The 21,835-nt window shown below is 37.4% G+C and overlaps 1 protein-coding gene across 1 annotated transcript in view; it reads right to left on the bottom strand.

The window, feature by feature from the left end:
• The window catches only part of Oga (O-GlcNAcase), a 402,181-nt gene that overhangs the window by 324,714 nt on the left and 55,632 nt on the right, over nucleotides 1-21,835 (bottom strand). Inside the window, exon 2 of the mRNA XM_090385453.1 lies at nucleotides 10,878-10,929. Within this exon, the coding sequence (XP_090241579.1) occupies nucleotides 10,878-10,929 (52 nt within the window). The remainder of the gene's footprint in view (nucleotides 1-10,877; nucleotides 10,930-21,835) is intronic.

The raw sequence follows: 21,835 nt of genomic DNA, 5'->3' as shown, positions 1-21,835 counted from the left end.
TATCAAGTGGACCAATCTGATTCATCCCCTTCCTTCTAGAGTTTACATAAGTAAAGAACTTTTTGCTGTTTTTCTTCTCATCCCTTGCCGAGGATCTCTCGTAATCTGCCTTCGCCTGCCTAACCTCCTTTGTAACTTGGTTACAGATCAACTTGTATCTATCATAGGCTTCTGTGTCACGTGTTAATTTGTATGTATCCCATGCATTTTTCTTCTCTGCCATATGCCTCATTAGTTCATCTGACATCCATTTAGGCCTAAACCTTGAACAATATTTCTTAGTTGGTATGTAAAGCCTAGTAGCTTCCAAGATAAGTTCTTTGAATGCTTCCCATTTTGAATTTGATGTTGGTAACATCATCAGTTGATCCCACTTTATAGAATTTAAATACTGTCTCAGTCCATCATAGTCGCCTTTACGAAAGCAATACCCCTTCCCTTTACCCCTAATGGTAGTTACCTCTTTGAGTAACTCGCACTTCAGAACACTGTGATCACTGCCACCTAGTGGTTCATTTATCTGCAGATTCTTAATGCATAAAGAATCACTACTGATAATCAAATCTAGAGTGTTACTCCCTCTCGTTGCCTCCCGAACATGCTGATGTAGAAAACAATCATCCAATAAATCCACAAAAGCCTTGCTAGTGTGTGAGTGACCAGCCCCCAAATTCCAGTCAATATCTGGGAAATTAAAATCCCCCATTATAAGTCTCTCTGATTTACTGGCCCACTCTATTTCTCCGTACAGTTTCTTATTATACTCATCAGAGTCATTAGGCCTATAACACACTCCTACTCTCAATTTTGATCTCCCAATGCTTATGTCACACCAAACTGACTCAACACTGCACTGTCCAGCGATGTCGACTGGCTTCACTTCCTTGGATTTTATGTGTTTTTTAACTAATAGCATAACCCCTCCTCCCTTCCTATCCTGTCTATCCTTTCTGTAGACATTGTACTCCAGTTCTGGTTCCAAATTCCAGTTCTGCATTCCTTATATCTGTGTGACACCACATCTCTGAAATCCCCACAATATCTGCCTTTGATGTTTTGAGCAATACCTCAAATTCATCAAATTTATTTACTAAACTCCTAGCGTTGGTGTACACGCAAGTATACATGCACCTGTTCTTTTTCTTACCTACCCTAACACAACCCATGTGTTTACTTGTATCCCAATGATTCCCAGCAGTCTCTGAAATATCCTGCATCTTATTTTCCAGGATGCAGCTCATTCCAATAGAAGCAGTGCAAGAATCACTTTCACCTCTGCCAGTGGCTACTGTTAATCTATTAGTCCTTGTATCCCCCCAATCTAGCAGTTTTCCGACCCACCTAACACTGCCTCGATAGCATCAGCAAACATTCTTGCACCCTTTCTATTTAAGTGTATCCCATCCCTGTAGAAGCAGTCTCTCCTGTTAACAAGTACAGACCAGGCTGAAAAAAATTCTACCCCTTGAGCCCTGCACAATCTTTCCAGGGCCGAATTGATCAACAGGGCTCTCATCATTCATCATTTACTCTCTTCATTCATCATATACTCCCTTGAAGGGAGTATATGAAGAATGAAGAGCCCAATTTTTCCCACTTTATGTACTCTTGTTTAAATAAAAGATCAATATCATACCTTTATTGTAGGAAATCTTGACCCGACGCTCACATCAAACTGATCCGGTTAATGTAATATAAAATCTTTAAGTATTAAAATGCGAACATATCACTATTAAAGGATTGTTAAATTATGTGATATAATATAAAACTAAACTTGTCTTCAATTCACATAGTCTGCTAACTGCTATCAACAATTAGTACACTTAAGAATTATTTCGTAAAATATTTGGTTATTTTTGTTGTATACTGGATTTCACTGTGCATCGTTCTTAAAAATGGGGGGGGGTTATGTTTAAACACTTAAATATATTTTCTTCACATTGAAGGCTTTAACACAAAGCCTAAAATGCTGCCAACATTTCATGTTTGGAAGGTTTAATATGGCCTTCATTTTCACCCAGCTCATCATCAATATTGTAACTAGTTCTTTGAATACTCTCCCTAAAATGTTGGAGTCACTCAGATATTCAGCTGCTATGACATCATTTACATCAATTATCAACTGATAAAACTGGTCAAGAACAACTTCACCACTGATCAAACCTCTTGCTTAGAGTTCTTCTCAAGATTGCTCAATGTCTTGTAGTAGTTCATCCCTCTCATTGCTATTAATTGGCATTTTAGCAAAACCTGCTTTTGCAAAACAATTCTTGATCATTGTTTCTGTTACATCTTGACTCCACACTTTAACCAACTCTGATATGCACATCTGCAAATCTATAACAGAATCTATAGGTTGGTTGGTTTCTATTCTCAGTATAATTTTTTTCAGTATGCGCCATTGGTAGTGCCCTTTCAAATTCTTGATTATACCTTGGTCAATTGGCTGCAGTTTAGACGAGGTATTCAGAGGGAAGAAAACAAGCTTCTCACTTGTAAGTTTCGAAATTCACTTGTTTCGAAATTACAGAGTGAAGGTGGGCAGGGCAGTTGTCGACAATCAACGCAATTTTTTTTGTTTTCTTTTGTCATCTTTCTATTGAAATTTAAAATCCACTGTTCAAAAATTTCAATTGTCATCCAAGCTGTTTTGTTGTAGTTGTAGTCTAGCTCTAATGTGACTTTACTCCTTTGAAACACACCTAAACATTTATCACCTTTAAAAAGTCAGTGTCTTGTTTGGCAAACATTTAAAAAATGGACCAATATGTCTTTGGGCTAGTAGTCCTCCATAATTTTTTTCAAAACTGTTTCTTTCTAATGGGTACAGTCTTCTTCAGTTACAACCCCACTTCCAACAAAAATAATAATTTTCAAATAAGCCATGATGCTTTTTAAATTCATCCAGCCAACCAGAACTGGCTTGGAATGTTTTATGCCCCAGAAAAGATGCATACTTCATAGCTTTTTCTTTTATTAATGGTCCTGATATCAACATGTTTTGGTCTTGAATCAACTTTACCCACTTAAAAAGGCTTCATCTACATCAGGGTTTCTTAACCAGGGGTCCGCAGAAGGATTTCTGGGGGCCCGTGAGCTTGGATGGGAAAAAAAATCAACTCATTAATTTCCTTTACTTATGCTTTTGATTTTTGATTTGGTAGTTGTTGGCGCATCGGCTTCTGTGGCCATATTGCACCTCCCAAGGTTTTTGCAGTACTTTGATCCAAGCCCGAGGCGGGAATCGAACCCGCGACCTTTGGGTTGCCGGGCAGGTACTTTACCCACTCGGCTAGCCCGGTCGGCCTTCACTTATGCATGTATGTAATAAACTACAATTGTATTAACTGTATCTGTAGTCACCAATAGAAATAACAGATATTTTCATATCATATTATAGTTATTGCATATCTCGAAAAATCGCTTACGCTCATCGTTACTTTGAAATTACGTCAGTTATTAGACCTGCCGCTAGATCGCACTTGATTGCAGTCCTGCTGTGGACAGACTATCATGCGACGTAGTTGGCAAACTATCCGGAAAATCAACGCCTAGTAGGCCACTTTTAACACGCTGGCTACGAGTGTAAACCAGGTATGTTCAAACACGTCCTACGGGTTCGGATAACAGTTGAAGTGTGTAATTTAACCTTTTAGCTGCTATGTGCATGTATACCAGTCCAATGGTGAGGCCCCTGAAGTGCTACAGGCACTTCAGGGGCCTCACCATGTTCGACAGACACCGTGTGTCTGTCGAAGCATACATTCGTATATCTTTCTTAGTTGCTAATATTGCATTAATTATTTTTACATTAATTATTTAACATTTGTTACAGACCAAATTTAAGGTGAAATGTCAAAGAAAAGGAAGTATGATGAAAACTATGTATTATTTGGTTTCACTCGCGTTAATGAACTTGACGGGACTCAAATACCGCAGTGTTTTTTCTGCAGAACAATTCTTGCGAACGGAAGTATGAAGCCAGCAAAACTGAAAGACCATCTCAAGTCTGTCCATTCTGAAAATGCATCTAAAGATGCTAGTTTTTTTTGTGCGAAAAAATCTCAATTCGAAAAAGCAGGGACACTTCCAAAACTTGGATTTGCCATTTCACGAAAACCTTTTCTTGAAGCATCCTATAAAGTTGCTTACCGGATTGCCAAGCAAAAGAAGCCCCACACTATTGGAGAAACTTCAGTAAAGCCATGTGCACTGGAAATGGTCGAACTGGTCTGTGGACTGGAACAGAGAAAAAAACTGGAAGCTGTTCCCTTGTCAAATGATGTAATACATTCTAGAATAGTTGATATGTCTTTTAATATTTTGAAGCAGGTCATCGAGGAAATGGCAGCCTCACCATTCCCCTTCAGTATGCAATTGGATGAAACTACAGACATTTCTCAATGTAGCCAGCTCCTTGTTTTTGTTCGCTATGTGCATGCTGACGCCATCAAAGAAGAATTCTTATTTTGTGAGTCTCTTTCGGAAACTACAAAAGCCATCAACGTTTTCGAAATGGTAAAAAGTTTTTTTTTTACAAACGAAACTTTGAATGAAAGGAAAACTTCATTCTCTTTGCACTGATGGAGCTCCAGCGATGCTTGGTAATACATCTGGTTTTGCTACTTTAGTGAAAAGAGAAGCTCCTCAAATCATCGTCACTCATTGCTTTTTACACATACATGCACTGGCAACAAAGACTCTTCCAACAACCCCGAAAGAAGTATTGTCAACAGCCATAAAAGTTATCAACTTTATCAAAAGAAGTTCTCTGAATCATCGTATTTTTAAAAGATTTTGTCAAGAAATGGGAGCAGAATATGAAGTGCTTCGCTACCACACAGAAGTGCGCTGGCTTTCAAGAGGACAAGTCTTGAAGCGCTTGTTCGAACTAAGGGCAGAAGTTTCCCTTTTTCTGGAAGAAAGAGAAAACCCACTCTTGGAACATTTTTAAAGGAAGGATTTTATCCATGGGTTGGCTTGCCTGGCAGATATTTTTCACCATATGAATGAGATAAATCTTTCCATTCAAGGTCATGAAGTCACCATTATGGATGCAACTGAAATATTACAAGCTTTCTTGGCTAAGTTACCAATATGGAAGAAGAGAGTAGAGACAGACGTTCTTGCAAACTTTCCACTGTTGCAGGAAGTGCTTTACCAAGATGTAGTTGAAATGCAAACTTCTCTCTCAATTTTTTTGAAAAGAGATATCTGCGAACACTTGGAAACATTACAGAACTCTTTTTAAAAGTTATTTCTATCTTGATGGCATGAAAACTGAACCATGGATCCGAAATCCTTTTCTTTCTGATATAAACTGTATCGAAGGTGTTGACTTAACCAAAGATGAGCTCATTGATCTTAAGTCAAAAAACTTACTACGATTGGAGTTTACCTCAAAAAGCCTTGGAGAATTCTGGTGTTCCCTGAGAGAAGCCTATCCTTGTCTTGTAAAGCGAGCTATGGAAGCTTTGATACCATTTGCAACAATATATCTGTGCGAATCGGAATTTTCAGCACTTGTAACGATGAAAACAAAAAATCGAAATCGATTAGAGATCCAACATGACATGCGTGTTGCCTTGTCAAATACCACACCACAGTTTAATTTTCTTATTCAAGATAAACAACAACAGTCTTCACACTGATATGTCCTTAAAAAATAAAATTTAACTTCAACTTTCCTATACAGCAGGCCCCCGTTATAACGCGGTTCACTTTACGCTGATTCGCTATAACGCTGTTCTTATATTATAACCCGTATCTGACTATAACGCTGTCAAAACTCACTATAACGCTATTTTACTAGCATACAGATTGAATTTTTGGCAAATCCGTCTTCAGTCCAGTCTGTTTTGAGCCTTTTTTTTTGGCAAAAGGAGAAAATAGCCACCATGAAATTAACTACAGTAATTATTTTTATAATTTCTACTCTATGTACAAAATTGAAACTTTCAATATGCTCTATTTTCTTGGTGTGGATAGTTTCAAGGGAGAAATTCTTTTTTAGTACACAAGCTGAAAAAATTTACCATCCAGTGTCATATGCTGTTATGAAGTCTGCATTTTCTGTTCTGACCTGTAATAGAAAGATACTAAAAATAGATTTACTCCCTATCTCTTCTTTTGTTTTACTGTGGGAACTATAACTTGCAAAATGTTTTTCACACAATCAATCCCATGAGTGCTAAATGCGGTGCTGTTTCTTGTACAGTACAGTATTCTCTTGTCTTCTGAACTCCTCTGACCTTGTGGTAACCCGAAGTACATAAAATTTGTTTGTTTTACTGTTTTGGAAATTCCATAAACATTCTCCATGACTCACACTATAATTTATCACAGTATTTTTGTGCAATAAACAACCATTTGATTTTACTGCACGGTAAAATTGAACTTTTCAGATAAATAAAACATTTGTCACCGTCTTCAGCTCACTTGCCAGAGGAATTCTAGATTTAATTTAATATCACAATCAGTGCAACGCAGTTACATTTGCAGAGAGTTATGGTGGATAAGAATGAAAAAGCAACAATGTCTGGATGCGGTGCAAAGATTGGAAAGGTAAGAAAAACATTGAGTTTGAAAATTAAATTAGACGTTTTGAAGAGAATTGATTCTGGTCAAAGACAAGTGGATGTGTGCAATAATTTAGGACTGGCAGGTTCAACTGTAAGAACAATCATAAAGAATCAATTTTAGCAGCTGGAAAAACAGCTGTTCCCCTGCAGGCAACTAAATTGAACAGGGCTAGGCCGGCTATTATGATTGAAATGGAGAAACTTCTACATAATTTTATTGAAGACAACATTCAACGCAGAATTCCGTTAAGTTCAATTATTATAAAAGAAAAAGCGAAGAGCCTATATGAAGATTTAAAAGAAGCTCAGCCCGAAAAAAATGTGGAACCATTTAACGCTAGTAAGGGCTGGTTTGATAGATTTAGAAAGCGCTATAACCTGCACAACGTAGCAATACAGGGAGAAGCTGCAAGTGCAGATCAACAAGGAGCCGAAACTTTCAAAAAAGAATTTGTTAAAATTATTGAAGAGGGATGTTATACTGCTCAACAAGTTTTTAACATAGATGAAACAGGTCTTTTTTGGAAACGAATGCCTAAAAGAAGTTTCATATCGAAAGAAGAAAAAAACATGCCAGGGTTCAAAGCGGCGAAGGATCGGTTAACTTTGTTGTTGGGTGGTAACGCTGCGGGGGATTTTAAATTAAAACCCCTTTTAGTTCACCATTCCGAAAATCCAAGGGCTCTTAAAAGTTTAGCTAAATCAAACCTACCTGTCATCTGGAAGGCTAATAAAAAAGCTTGGGTAACCAGACCACTTTTCATTGATTGGTATGCTGAGTTCTTCTGTCCTGCAGTGGAAAAATATTTTGCAAAAAATAACATTGGTTATAAAGCTATTCTAATCATGGACAATGCGCCAGGACACCCAAGCAAAGAGAGCTTAGAAGACTTGAACAATCACATAAAAGTTTTTTACATGCATCCAAACACGTCTCTGATCCAACCAATGGACCAAGGAGTAATTGCCACATTTAAAGCGTAGTACATAAGGAACACCTTTTCCCAAGCTATTAAAGCCATCAACACTGAAAATGTACAGAGTTTAAAGGAGTTTTGGAAATCCTATAACATTAAAACCGCCATCTACAACATTTGAAGTGCCTGGGATGAAGTGACTCAGAAAACCATGAATGGAGTGTGGAGGAAAGTTTGGAAAAATTGCATAAAGCATTCCCAGGAACCTGATGATTCCGTTTAAAATGTTAAAACACAAATTGTTGAGCTCAGAAAAGCAGGATTATACGAAATTAACGAAGACATCGTACAAGAGATGATCGAAAATGACCGGGATGGCCTCTCTAATGAAGAACTAATGGAAATTATAAAAGAACAAGAGCTTGCTATTGAGGGAGATGATGATCAAGATACTATAGATGAAGAACCGATGAAGTCGCTGACTGAAAAAGGACTTAGTGAAGCTTTTGAACACTTCGAAAAAATGTGTGATTATTTCCGGTAGAACGACCCTGACATTGAACGAAGTGCCAAGGTAATAAGAAATTTGAAGAAAGAAATGAATCCCTGCATGTTGTTGTACAATGAGAGGAAGAGGGCCAAAGCACAACCCAAAATCGACACATTTTTCAGTCCAAAGATACGAAAACTCGAGAGCACAGGGCCATCGAATTAATAAATTCATGATTTTCGTTAGTTAATTACCTCATAATTATATGTGTATATAATGTAGAATATTTTATATGTACAAAATTTTGAATATTAAATATTTTTAATCGACATTGGTGCATATTTTCACTACCATTTATTATTGATTAGAAAATATCCTATGGAATAGACCGCAACTCACAAATACAAATGTTACCTTATGGGAATATGGCGGTCACTTAGCGCAGATTCACTTAGCGCTCTGTTTTCCCGGAATGAACTATCAGCGTTAAGCGGGGGTCACCTGTATTTTAAATGTATTGTATTATTATTCAATGTGTTAAGAAAGAAACACATATTACTGTATAATGTTTTTTTTTTAATTTTGGTAACTATTTCATTAAATTGTTTTTTTTGTAATTTTATTTTATGCATTTAAAAACATTATTCTGAGAAGGGGTCCGTGGTATTCACCTGACTGGCAAAGGGGTCCGTGGAACTAAGAAGGTTAAGAACCCCTGATCTACATCTTCATAAGGCATAATTTTGCATGCTTCTGACTTGGTCCTGTTTCCTCAAACAGTTTGAGAATCAAAACACTGTTTTTGAGAATGGTTGGCTCACTGCTGGCAGGGATACCAAATTTTAAAGCGATTTTTTTTTTCAAACACACCCCAATCTACACTATTTTTACCACCTAAACATTTATCACCTTTAAAAAGTCAGTGTCTTGTTTGGCAAACATTTAAAAAATGGACCAATATGTCTTTGGGCTAGTAGTCCATAATTTTTTTCAAAACTGTTTCTTTCTAATGGGTACAGTCTTTTTCAGTTACAACCCCACTTTCAACAGAAATAATTTTCGAATGAGCCATGGTGCTTTTTAAATTCATCCAGCCAACCAGAACTGGCTTGGAATGTTTTATGCCTCAGAAAAGATGCATACTTCATAGCTTTTTCTTTTATTAATGGTCCTGATATCAGAATGTTTTGGTCTTGAATCAACTTTACCCACTTAAAAAGGCTTCATCTACATCTTCATAAGGCATAATTTTGCACGCTTCTGACTTGGTCCCGTTTCCTCAAACAGTTTGAGAATCAAAACACTGTTTTTCAGAATGGTTGACTCACTACTGGCAGGGATACCAAATTTTAAAGCGATTTTTTTTTTTTTTTTTTAATACCCCAATCTACACTATTAAGCACTTCCACTTTTTCCACTACACTCAGGGATTTTCTCTTAGACACTGTAAGGTTACTTGCACAGCAGCTAAAACAAAACTGATTTAGGGACCACTTGTACATACCATGTAAACAGTCAGGTGAAATTCAGTGAAAGTGTGGATGACTCATTTCTGTGAAACAGATGAATTTCTGGGATAAAGGAAAATCACTCTCTCCTAATTCTCTAATAGGGTGCTTACAGTAGAAAACAGGTTAACCAGAGCCAATGTTCACATCAGGAATATGCCTTAATCTTTGCCAATGTGTCCACAACCATTGGCAAATGGTTGTGGACACACAGAAGTTGAATAGCATGACTTCTCAGTACAGTAGGGGCAGTTTTATAGGTTTTATGAGCAGCACTAAATTGTGGAATGTTTTAGCTCTTAATTCACACTCTTAAGAATTACACCCTTTAGCTCTTGAAAGCTAAAGTAATTAATTCTTAATCTTTTTAGCTCTTAATTCGTGCTTTCTATATAATCAGCTCTATTGCCTAAAGGCCAGAAGTGCAAACAATGCGTATCCAGGTCTCTCGAAATCAGTTTGTTATATGGAAATATTCTTCATTATACAGAAACTATTTTCAATGTAACGACCAAGGGGAATTTAAAAAAAATTTGCTAAATAGAAAAATTCGTTACATGGAAGTTCATTAAAGAGGTCCAACTATACTAATGATAACAAATATTTCTTTCTGTATCGAATAGAAACTAGTTTCACTCTTTCTCTTTACGGCTGTTACTTTTCTTCAAAAACAGCTGCTGAGTCTGGAAAAATCAAAAATCTCTGCCATCACGGAGTATTGTTCTCTTGTCTTATGTAGTTCCTAAAATATCTAAAACTCCTATATATTATTTGAAAGAGTGTAGTTTAATTAACAATCTCACACAAGTTCACTCCACTCCTGTTCACAGACATTCACTTTCAGACCCATGCCTTTCCTGTAGATATGTCAGTGGTCACTATTCTCTATTAGCATCTTTTAGATCATTCAAAAAACTGCATCAGCCAGTTAATATTCAATGACAAACTCTAAAATCAAACTAAATTTTCATCTTCCTGATTCATCTTTTTCTTCTGTTCTTTAAAATAACATTCCTTATGTAATCCCTAAAAACTGCAATTTACAGAAATTCAAGTCTGACAACCCACACAATACAATTTCTTCCCCTCACACTGGTGGGAGGGGAAGAAATTGGAGTATAGATAAGATAAAGATATGGTAAAGACACAAGCTAATCTCATAATAACCAGCACGCAGTGGACAAAGCAATCAGTATTCAAAAGAAGTTAATCCCCCCCCCCCAAAAAAAAACCAAACATATATTCCATATTATTATATATTAATGTTTAAAAGTAATATTTCATATCATTATTAAAAATTCAGCTGGGGGTTAAAAAAATATATATATGGTAATGAAGCCCACAAAATGTCTTAAAACTGTAAATTGAATTCTGAACTTACTTTTCAAACAAATCTCGTCTTTGTTCAGGGGTCCATGGCCTTCCATAAAATCCTACAAATATACAAATATTCAGTTAAGTCAACCAACTGAAATTATTTTATTACTTCATAAACATATTTTAAAACTGTTTAATTATAAAAATGCATTTAATGAAAACTGAAAACTTATAAAATACTTATCTTAAATTAATAAATGATACATTATGTACAAACAGGGTTGATTCAAAATTGTAAAAGCTAAAACACCACACATTAAAATCACAAAAATTCTAATTCAACCATTTTACTTTCTCAGTTTTCAATTTATTAATAATAAAATACTTTGAAAACAATGTACATGCAAAATGTAGGCTGACCTAATAACATTTCTGAATAATAAAATAAATCTTCATAAATAAAATTAGATAGAACTTAAATATTTCCAAAACAACTGCAACCTTTTCTAAGAAATTTTAATAATAAGCTGAAGATTGCATTATAAATTATACTTCATAAAGTAGATAATTAAGTTAATTTATTTAATTAAATACCTCTTATTACCTTTAAGGGAGATAAGATACCTTTCTTTCAAAGAAACTTATCAGGTGATACTGATAAAAGGTAGAACAGAAGCTCATGGTATAAACTAGTATGAAATCAAGTCACAAAGGAGGTTAGGCAGGCTAAGATGGATTATGATAAGTCTTTAGCAAAGGATGCAAATAAAAACAGCGAAAGCTTCTTTACATAAGTAGATGCTAGAAGGAAGGGGATAAATCACATTGGTCTACTTGATATTGAAGTTAGTGAAATGTTGATGATCCTCCTCAGGTTGCTGACAAACAGCATAGGTATTCTGCATCTACATTCACACATGAGGAATTCTTTAGGGAACAGGATGCCAGAAATTTATCAAACTCTAAGGGAGCTAAATGATTTTGTGATAACTGAGAGGAAATTTGAAGAGTAATTGTTGAAGCTAAATATAAAAAAGGAACCTGGGGTGGATGGAATCTATTCAATCGCCCCAGAGGGCTCACGTCTGGTGAGTATAGGCTTGCCACATACCTCACCAGATGTGAGTATCCTGAGTTGGATACCATCATTCTTCTCTTTCTTCGTGATTCCCTTCTACTTCTCTCTCTCTCTTAGGGTAATTCAGATTTTTTTTTGGCTGGTGCAGCATAAACCTCAGGCTTCCTTGCACCAATATGGCTAATGGTAATAATAATAATTATTATTATATTAAGGGAAGCAGAAAGAGAGTTAAGGATACCCTTAGTCATAATTATGAGAGCATATTTGGATTCGGGGGGCGGGGTCACTGTAAACTAGTTATGTACAAATTTAGCCCCAATTCACAAAGAGGGGGATAACATGAGTAATTACAGACCTGTTGGCTTAATTTTTGTTCCAGGGAAACTAATGAAGTCACTGGTTAAAGAAGTAATGCAGGACTGTCTACACAGCAATGTAATTATACTGCAGTCAAAACATGGATTTGTTAAAGGCGCAATCTTGTCTGATTGAGAGAACAATCAAGTTGGTCAATAAATCGCAGTTACTGCATCAGAAGCCAATCAAAGTTTGGATTCTAATGCAGTAACAAAGGAACCAGATGCAAAATATGATTTTTCAATTGCATATTCCAATTTCAGGAAACATATTGATATTGCACATAAAAGACTGCTGTACAAATTGGTACAGTGGGGCATTAACAGTAAGTTACTACTATGAATAATGGGATGATTGAGTGGGAGAAGATGGAGAGTGATTATAATGGACACCACTCTACCTGGACTAATTATTAGTGGATTCCTCCCCCCAATGTTCACTGTTGTTTTCAGTATTTATTTAATGATACTGATGAAGATATATTAGGTTAAATATCCAAGTTTTTAGATGATACAAAGGTTGGCAGCATGGTTACAGTAATCAAGATCTAATGCAAGAAGATTTAGAAAAATTAGATCTTGCAGAAGATTTAGAAAAATTAAATCTTGCAGAAGATTTAGAAAAATTAGATCTTGCAGAAGATTAAGAAAAATTAGGCAAATTGGTTGAAAAATGGCAATTTAAGTTTAACATTGGCAAATAATCCCAGATTAACATACCAACTGTTTGTACTACACTGTAATGGAAAACGAAAAAGACCTGGTGGTGATGACTGCAGTAAGGTATGAAGTCCTCTGAGTAATGCACACAGACTGCTAGAACAGGTCATATGGTTTTGTCAATCACATAAGTGAATAATCAAGTAAGTGATTATTCACGGAACAACAAATTTTAAGTCATATCTTGTTACGGGCATGAAAGTAAGTTTACTTTATAGATTTTGGAATGCTAAACATGGAAATAGTGGTTAAAATGGCAGATTTTCTTTTGTTTTCAAAAAAAGTAGTTTTTTATATTTATACAAGGTATTTTTTTTTATTTTTTTATATGGTAGTAAGATGTAGCTATGAACATATGTGTATCAAAGACGAGACCTTTTCGCATTTAGCTTGTATTCAGCTTCAGGAGCATTCCTTTCCACTATCCAACAATATTCAACTAATATGGTAGCACTCCATTTGCTTTTGTATCTTTGTTTCATCGCCGCGATGTCTTGATGAAGCACTCATCAAGTTCATCGCTGATGGCACCACAGTTTAGCGGAAAGAAATCCCGGTGCGAGCGCAAGAAATGCATCTTCAATGATGTTGCACCCCAGTTTTTCGTAAGAGATAATGAGATCTTCCACTAGCTGCCTGTTGTTGCCAGTTTTAACATTTCCTAGAAAATCAGTAAAAACATTTCCACACTAACTTGCTCTCAATAAGGACACATTCAAACTGTTCATCTTTGAAAAGTTGCCTTATTTGAGGACTAATGAAAATGCCTACCTTAATCTTTTCTGTACTAAGTCTTGGGAATTTCTCTTGCAAGTAGGTGAATGAAGGACCATTCACTTTCAAAGCCTGCACCAAATTTTTCATGAGCCCCAGTTTAATGCGAAGTGATGGAAGCAAAAATTTATTTGGATCTACCAGAGCAAATGCCACATTCTTCATTCCAGGTGTTAATGATTTTCGTCGAAGCCAACTTTTTTTCGTGTAGTGCATATTCTTGGCATGACTATCCCACTCACAAACAAAGCAACAATACTTAGAGTAACACTTTTGTAGTCCTAATAAAACTGCAATTGCCTTAAAATCACCACATATCTACCTACCACTCATACTTCTGATAGTATACACCTAAGAGGATGTTCTCCACATTTGCATATGTTTCTTTTTGTGGATGGCATTAAGCAAGAAATACTGAAGACAGCATATTTCCATTGTGTGAAAACATGGTCTTAAGGCTAACTTTAGAAGCGTCTATAACTAGTCGTTATAGCGTGAATGTGCCTCACGTTCATTGTTGCCATCACCATCCTTACAAACAATGAGTTCACCTTCTGTTTGGTAGAATTTATTGTAGTTTTTATTTCAAGTACAAAATGTTGTCACTTTCACAGAATGATCTAAAATAGTGTTTCCTAAACTTTGATCCATAGACCAGTTCCAGGGCGTCCACGCAATGAATCCTCTGGAACTGATCAAATTATTCGCTATCAATTGATGATAAATAGTTATTATTATATATTTATGTAAAAATAAGAATAAAGTTGCGTTGTTTTAAACAAAGCTTTGAATTTTCTCTTCAGAAAACCTAGTGTTCATATATACAGGGTGATTCACTACAAGTGTGACAAACTTGCAGGAGGTGTAGGGGGCACAAAGATGAATCGGAATCCCATAGCATTGCAGGGTCCGAAATGCCTTCGTCATGCGGTAGAGGACGTTGAACGGGAGGTCGGGCGAACAGCGATCCCGCTGGAAGTCAGCATTTGCGAACCGGTTCCCGAGGCAGTAGGATGGACGAGTATTCAAACGTTGAACTGGCCGACATACACCTCGCGTATGGAGCTGCGGACTGTAATGGGTGCGTCGCTCTGCGCTTGTACCAGGAACGTTCCAGCACAGGCGTGCTCCTCATCATACGATTTTCGCATGTGTGCACAGAAGGTTATGTGAGACTGGTTGTTTCATGAGAGGTACCATGAATCGAGAGCGAACGATGAGGATGCCAGACAATGAGGAGAATGTCCTACATCTTGCAGAAGGTAATCCGGGTACGAGTACTCGAGTGATAGGCCAACGATTGGGTATTTCCCAATCCACTGTATGGAGAATACTGTCAACAAACCAAATGAGTTCATACCATCTGCAACGCGTCCAATCATTGGAGCCTGCAGATTATCCACTCCAGAGGACTTTTGCTACTTGGTCACACGACCTCCCATTCAACGTCCTCTATCGCATGACGAAGGCATTTCGGATCCTGCAATGCTATGTGATTCCGATTCATTTTGCCCCCCTTAACCTCCTGCAAGTTTGTCACACTGGTAGTGAATCACCCTATATATATATATATGACCATAATTCGCCCCCCCCATATTGCTAGTTCAATGTTTGAACAGACAATCTAATAATTGGTAATTTATCTTGTATCAAACTCCCAACAACAGAATAATTGTGCCTAAGGTATTCTAAACACATAACGTTTATATCCCTTCATTTAAATACAAACACAGTATAAAACTAAGAGACACAGTATGAAAATTCACATTGAAGGAGGCTGTAAATATGTATATAGCTATCCCCTCGGACATACACAGGTCGTTATGCCTTAGAAAAACTATACCGGCCCTTGTCCAGGGGATAGCATTTCCTATATACTTACATTAACACACTTTTTCATTAACATACTTCTTGTATTTAAACATACTAACACTTATTGTACTTGTATAAACATCATTTCATTTATATAGGTTCCTTCCACCATCAGAGGAAACCCCACCACTAACTCAAATATAAACCCTCTCAAGGCTATCAGAACATTTGCATTGACGAAGAAATATTGCCTACAGCAATTTCACCATCACGCCATAGTCAATGGTCAATGAAAAGCGCGGCTGCGCAGTATCATTTAATCAACACATAAAACAACCAGAAGGCGGGAATTGATCCCTTTTCAGTCTGACCACTACAGAACAAGAAGGAAGTAAGAACCCATTCTCGTTTAATCTGATACATACCCTTTGGGCTTTGTGTCACCTATCTCAGTTTGCTGATTCTGACACTTTTTACAAAATTTAAATTTAACACAAATTTTACAAAATTTAAATTAAACACATTATCTTTTCTCATTTATTAGCACTTCCCATTTAATTTCTATTAATTTCAATACAATCACCTAAAAATTAAAATCAAGCAAAACTGGAATGGGGACAACAGAAACGGGTAGGTATGAGACGTTCTTTAAGTCTGGCTATCGGTCTGCTCAAAGCCCCCGAAGAAGTAGCAGACCGATGACCAAGTGAGAGAATGTTATTTACAACTTTCATTGTTTATTATCATTTTTATTGTTATTTTCATTGTTCATCATCATTTTTATTGTTATTTTCATTGTTCATCATCATTTTTATTTCCATTTTCATTAATATAATTTTATATAGGCCTTCCAGGCTAAAGCTAGTTTACTTTTACTAACTTGTTAGTTTCGTCCTTATACACCTAATTCCCTACAGATAGATACCATTAAATAAAACTGACTAATATAATTTCATGCACGTATAATGCCTAATTGCCCTATGTGAAATAGCATTAACGTTGCACAAATGACAGGTACTAACACAGTAAACTTTACCAAATATCATTTTTATAGTCTTCAATAAGAACACAATATATATATATATATATATGTGTACAGGGTGTCTCAAAAATATTGGTACAAACGTTTAGGGGAGGTAGGTAACATCTAAAGGAATGTGAATCGCATGGGAACCCATAACCAGAAACGTCACGGGAAAGTAGTAGCAGAGGCACAAGAAGCAGAAATGACACAAGACAGTAATTAGTGGCAAACATTTATTTGACATAATATTAACAATGGAGTACGAAATGGATGCATTTCATGATGTTACAACAGATGCTCGAAAGATCCACCATGAGACGCGATGCATGCATGACACCGACAGAGCATGGATTAGTGGACACGGTTGAACACACATGGAGTTTATTTGATAGTAGCAGCAGCGCAGACGAGATCCATTTCCGTCTCCACAGGCGATTCATACACGATAGATTTGAGGTCTCCCCACAGAAAGAAATCAAGGCTCGATAAATCAGGTGAGCGTGTGGGCCAGGCAACAGGGTCCACCACAGCCAATCCATCAACGCCCAAAACGCCTGTTCAAATGGTCACAAACACACCTTCCATAATGGGCAGCCGCCCCATTATATTGAAACCAAATGTTGCGTCTCATATTTGCTGGAACATTGTCAAGTAACCCTGGTAGAACTTGTTCAAGAAAGATCCGATATTTAGCGGAGTTCATGCAGGATGGTAACACGTATGGGCTGACTAAGCAGTCACCGACCATACCTGTCCACACATTTATTGCGAAGCGATGTTGTGCCGCATGGGGGCACACACCGCGTGGGCCCTCTGCTAATCCATACACTAGGTGCATGTCTGCCAGCTCACAGTTCGTATATCGATGCATGCTCTTCGTGTGGCAACTACTGCTTAAATGAGTAAACCAGAAATTTTCCCTTTCGCGAACTGATGAACAGCACCATGTACCGACTTACGGTGACGTTTCCGGTTATGGGTTCCTATGCGATTCACATTCCTTTAGATATTATCTACCTCCCCTAAGCGTTTGTACCAATATTTTTGAGACACCCTGTATGTGTGTATATATATACATATAATTTTAAATATACATATATTTTAAATATCAGATCTATTTTAATTATCAGATATATATACATATATATATATATATATACACAGTGGTGGGCAAAAAAACTGCAAACCTTAAAAAAAGTAACATTTGTAGTGAAACATAAAACATTGTTTGATTACAGTCATTTTGTTTGTCACAAAGCAAAGGTATTGCATCAGATAATGCTTCTGTTGCATCAGCCAGTAATTGCAAGTAATCGGCTGTTTCTATAAATACAGTGTTGGAATGGTATACACGCTCATTAGTATCCTGTTTTGTGGAGGTGTAAGCATGGCTCCATATGTTCAGTTGACACCAAGAAAAAAAAATGTAGCTGTTGCTCTGTCCCAGGAAGGGCTTTCTACATGTGTTATTGTTGATAAAATAAGTTGCCACCAGTCAACAGTATCCTGGGTGCTGAAATTAAAGAATGAAACTGGTAAAGTGAAGAAAAGACCTGGATTAGGCCACAAGAAAGTGACTACGCCTTCCCAAAATCGATATCTGAAATGGCTATGCCTACGTAATTGCCATGCTAGTGCTCCTAATCTGAAACTGGACTTTGAGATGGCCTCTGATGTTGAAACAAGTGCACAAACAATCCAAAGACGGCTTTCAGAATGCCTATCGGCGCAAGAAGAAGCCTTTGTTGACCCAATATATGAGAAAGTGACTTGCTTGGGCTAAAATGCATCTTTCATGGACAAAAGAGCAATGGGACACCATCATGTTTTCTGATAAATCAAAATCAACCTGATGGCTTGGATGGGAAGCGATATGTCAGAAGACAAAAATCGGAGGCATACCATCCTGATTGCATAACAACTGTAAAGTTCCCCAAAAAAAACCAGTCAGATGGTTTGGGGATGCATAACAAGCAAAGGGGTTGAGCAAATTAAGTTTATTAATGGAACAGTGAATGCAAAAACCTACAATGCTATTCTGGAGGAGTGCCTAAAGCCTGTTATTAGATCACCACACAGACGTCCAAAACTGCATTTTTCACAACAGGACTCAGCTCGGCACCTTGCCACACAGCAAAATTGGTAAGTTTTATGCTATTTAGATTTAACGATGAGTTTTCTTCTTGTCTCACAAGGCTTAAAATATACTTACACCAATGTTTTCCCTCGTTTTTCTCCCTTAAGGTGCAGTAATACCTCAGAAATCCTGGTATTACATTGCTGTCAGTCAAGATTTGAACCCTATTGAAAATATCTGGTACATAACTGCGTCTAAAATTTATCAGAAGCCAAGTAAGATTCATCTGCAGGAGAGCACTGTAAGGGTATTACCACGAAACTGGGCAACTGTATATCCAAAAGTTGATTAACTCTAAGGCAGATCATTGCAAGGCTGTAATTGTAGCTCGAGAAGGAACAACAAAACATTGAGGACTTATTTTGCTGATTTACAGTACATAATACTATTATGTTAACTTGTCATTTCAGTTTGTACATATAAAAGGAATAAAATGTATGTTTGGTTGTCATGATTGCCATTTGCATTATTTCTCATATTTATTTTAATTATGCATTTTACCCTTTGGGAAGATATTTATGGCAATTAGGTATATCAGGTGGAGTCTTTTTATTGAATTTCTTCACAGAGATATACAGGGTGATTCACTACCAGTGCGACAAACTTGCAGGAGGTGTAGGGGGCACAAAGACGAATCGGAATCACATAGCATTGTAGGGTCCGAAATGCCTTCGTCATGCGGTAGAGGACGTTGAACGGGAGGTCGCATGAACAGCAATCCCTCTGGAAGTTAGCATTTGCGAACCGGTTCCGGAGGCAGTACGATGGACGAGTATTCAAACGTTGAACTGGTCGACATACACCTCGCGTATGGAGCTGCGGACTGTAACGGGCGCGCCGCTCTCCGCTTGTACCAGGAACGTTTCCCGCACAGGCGTGCTCCTCATCATACGATTTTCGCACGTGTGCACAGAAGGTTATGTGAGACTGGTTGTTTCGTGAGAGGTACCATGAATCGAGAGCGAACAACGAGGATGCCAGACAATGAGGAGAATGTCCTACGTCTTGCAGAAGGCAATCCAAGTACGAGTACTCGAGCGATAGGCCAACGATTGGGTATTCCCCAATCCACTATGGAGGATAGTTGACAGTATGGAGGATACTGTCAACAAACCAAATGAGTTCATACCATCTGCAACGCATCCAATCATTGGAGTCTGCGGATAATCCACTCCAGAGGACTTTTGCTACTTGGTTTCTTCAACAGAAACAGTTCGCAAATTCTGACTTCCGGTGGGATCGCTGTTCACGCGACCTCTACCGCATGACAAAGGCATTTCGGACCCTGCAATGCTATGTGATTCCGATTCGTCTTTGTGCCCCCTACACCTCCTGCAAGTTTGTCGCACTGGTAGTGAATCACCCTGTATAACCCATCTAACAAATGTATTTCAAATATTTCTGCAACCCACAATGCAGCACAAAACAAATTATTTGCAAAATTCATAAGTGATGCAGTTTTTTTGTCCACCACTGTATACATATACACAGACAGGGTGGCCATAATTAAAGTATCCTTATTCAGAGCTCTCTTTAGCTCTAAGTAATTAATGGAATGCCACCAAAATTAGTTAAGTAAATTATTCAAGGCATGGGGAGAATCCCGTGAAAAAAAAAATTTGTTCCAAAATCTGCCAATAGGGGATAATATGGTGTTGTACAAGAGGAAAGACATGACAAAGTACAGCAACTCCCCAACTTACGTAAGGGTTGCATTCCATGAAACGCTACATAAGTCGGAAATTCCCCCATGCTTGCACAGCACTCGCAACTGTGCTCGCTGAATTGATTGAATCAAAAAAGAAATGTTCGACGGACATGTAAATTGAATTATTTATTGTATTTACTCAATTTTTTATCTCATGCGCAGTAAAAATTACAAAAGCATGCAATTTAAAAAAATTTCAAAATTATAAAATTACAAAAAAAGAGAGGAGACACACATAACATCAATAAGTTTTACCTCTCGAGCATCATTGCCAGAATTGACATCTTCAGCTGATAAGTACGCTGCTGCAGAGGTTGAGGACTGTGGAGATTTAGAAGGGGTCGACCGTTCATCCTTACGAAAGAACATAATAATGGATGACTGGACGGTGGCTTTTTTCTTTTCCTCGTAGATTTCTTTGTAGCAAGCAAGCATATCATTCAACCTCTGTTAACTTTTAAGAATCATTCGCTGTCAGGATCCATCTTCTCAAAACTCGCCATTGCCAATGCAATTTCACGAAATGCCACTGCCATCTCTCTGATGATGAAGCGTCTTGGCTTCTCATTTGGTTCATCTTGAGCTTCATCAGCATTTTCTTCTTTCACTATTGTTGCCAGTAAGTCAATAACCCCAGGGGCTCACATCTGGTGAGTATGGGTTTGGCGCACCCAGGGTCCTGAAATGGATATCATCATTTTTCTGTTCTTGGTGATTCCCTTATTCTGATTCTTGTTCTCTCTCTCTCTCTCTCTCAGGGTAATCAGAAATTTTTTTGTTTTTTGGCTGGTGCAGCATAAGCCTCAGGCTTCCTTACACCATATGTTAATAATAATAATAAGTTCTTCGTTAGATAATTCCTTCTCTTCTTCCTCTATTAACACCTCCACGTCTTTGGCATCAACCTCCAACTGAAGTAGCTCTGCAACTTTTACAATCTTATCTGTAACCTCTTCATATGATTTGTCTTTTTCAAATCCTTCAAAGCCAGTTACATGCCATGGGCATATTTTCTTCCATGCACCATTTAAACGACTTTTAGTAATTTCCACCCAGGCCTTATTAACGTTTAAGATGCCATGGGAAATACTGTAAAATTTCCAAAAGTCTCTTAACCTAAAATTTTTCCATCGTCTACTGCAGACGATGCCTGAGCAAATGTGTGTAAATAGTATGCTTTTAAATTTGAAATAACATCCTGATCCATAGGTTGGATGAGTGAAGTTGTGTTTGGCGGTAGAAATATGACTCGCACGTTCCAATTGAAATCATCTAGATGATTAGGATGTCCAGAAGCATTATCTAATAGAAGCAAAATCTTGAAAGGAATGTCCTCTTTACAATATTTTTCCGTAGCCAGGTGGGCAAGAGCAACAGTGCATAGTACACGCTTCTGGATTAGACCGGGGT

Source organism: Mastigoproctus giganteus, chromosome 11, assembly GCF_048544385.1.
Source record: "Mastigoproctus giganteus isolate SK-2022 chromosome 11, ASM4854438v1, whole genome shotgun sequence".
Classification (NCBI taxonomy): domain Eukaryota; kingdom Metazoa; phylum Arthropoda; class Arachnida; order Uropygi; family Thelyphonidae; genus Mastigoproctus; species Mastigoproctus giganteus.
Note: the sequence above shows the minus strand (reverse complement) of the source record. Positions and strands in the feature narration are given on the sequence as shown.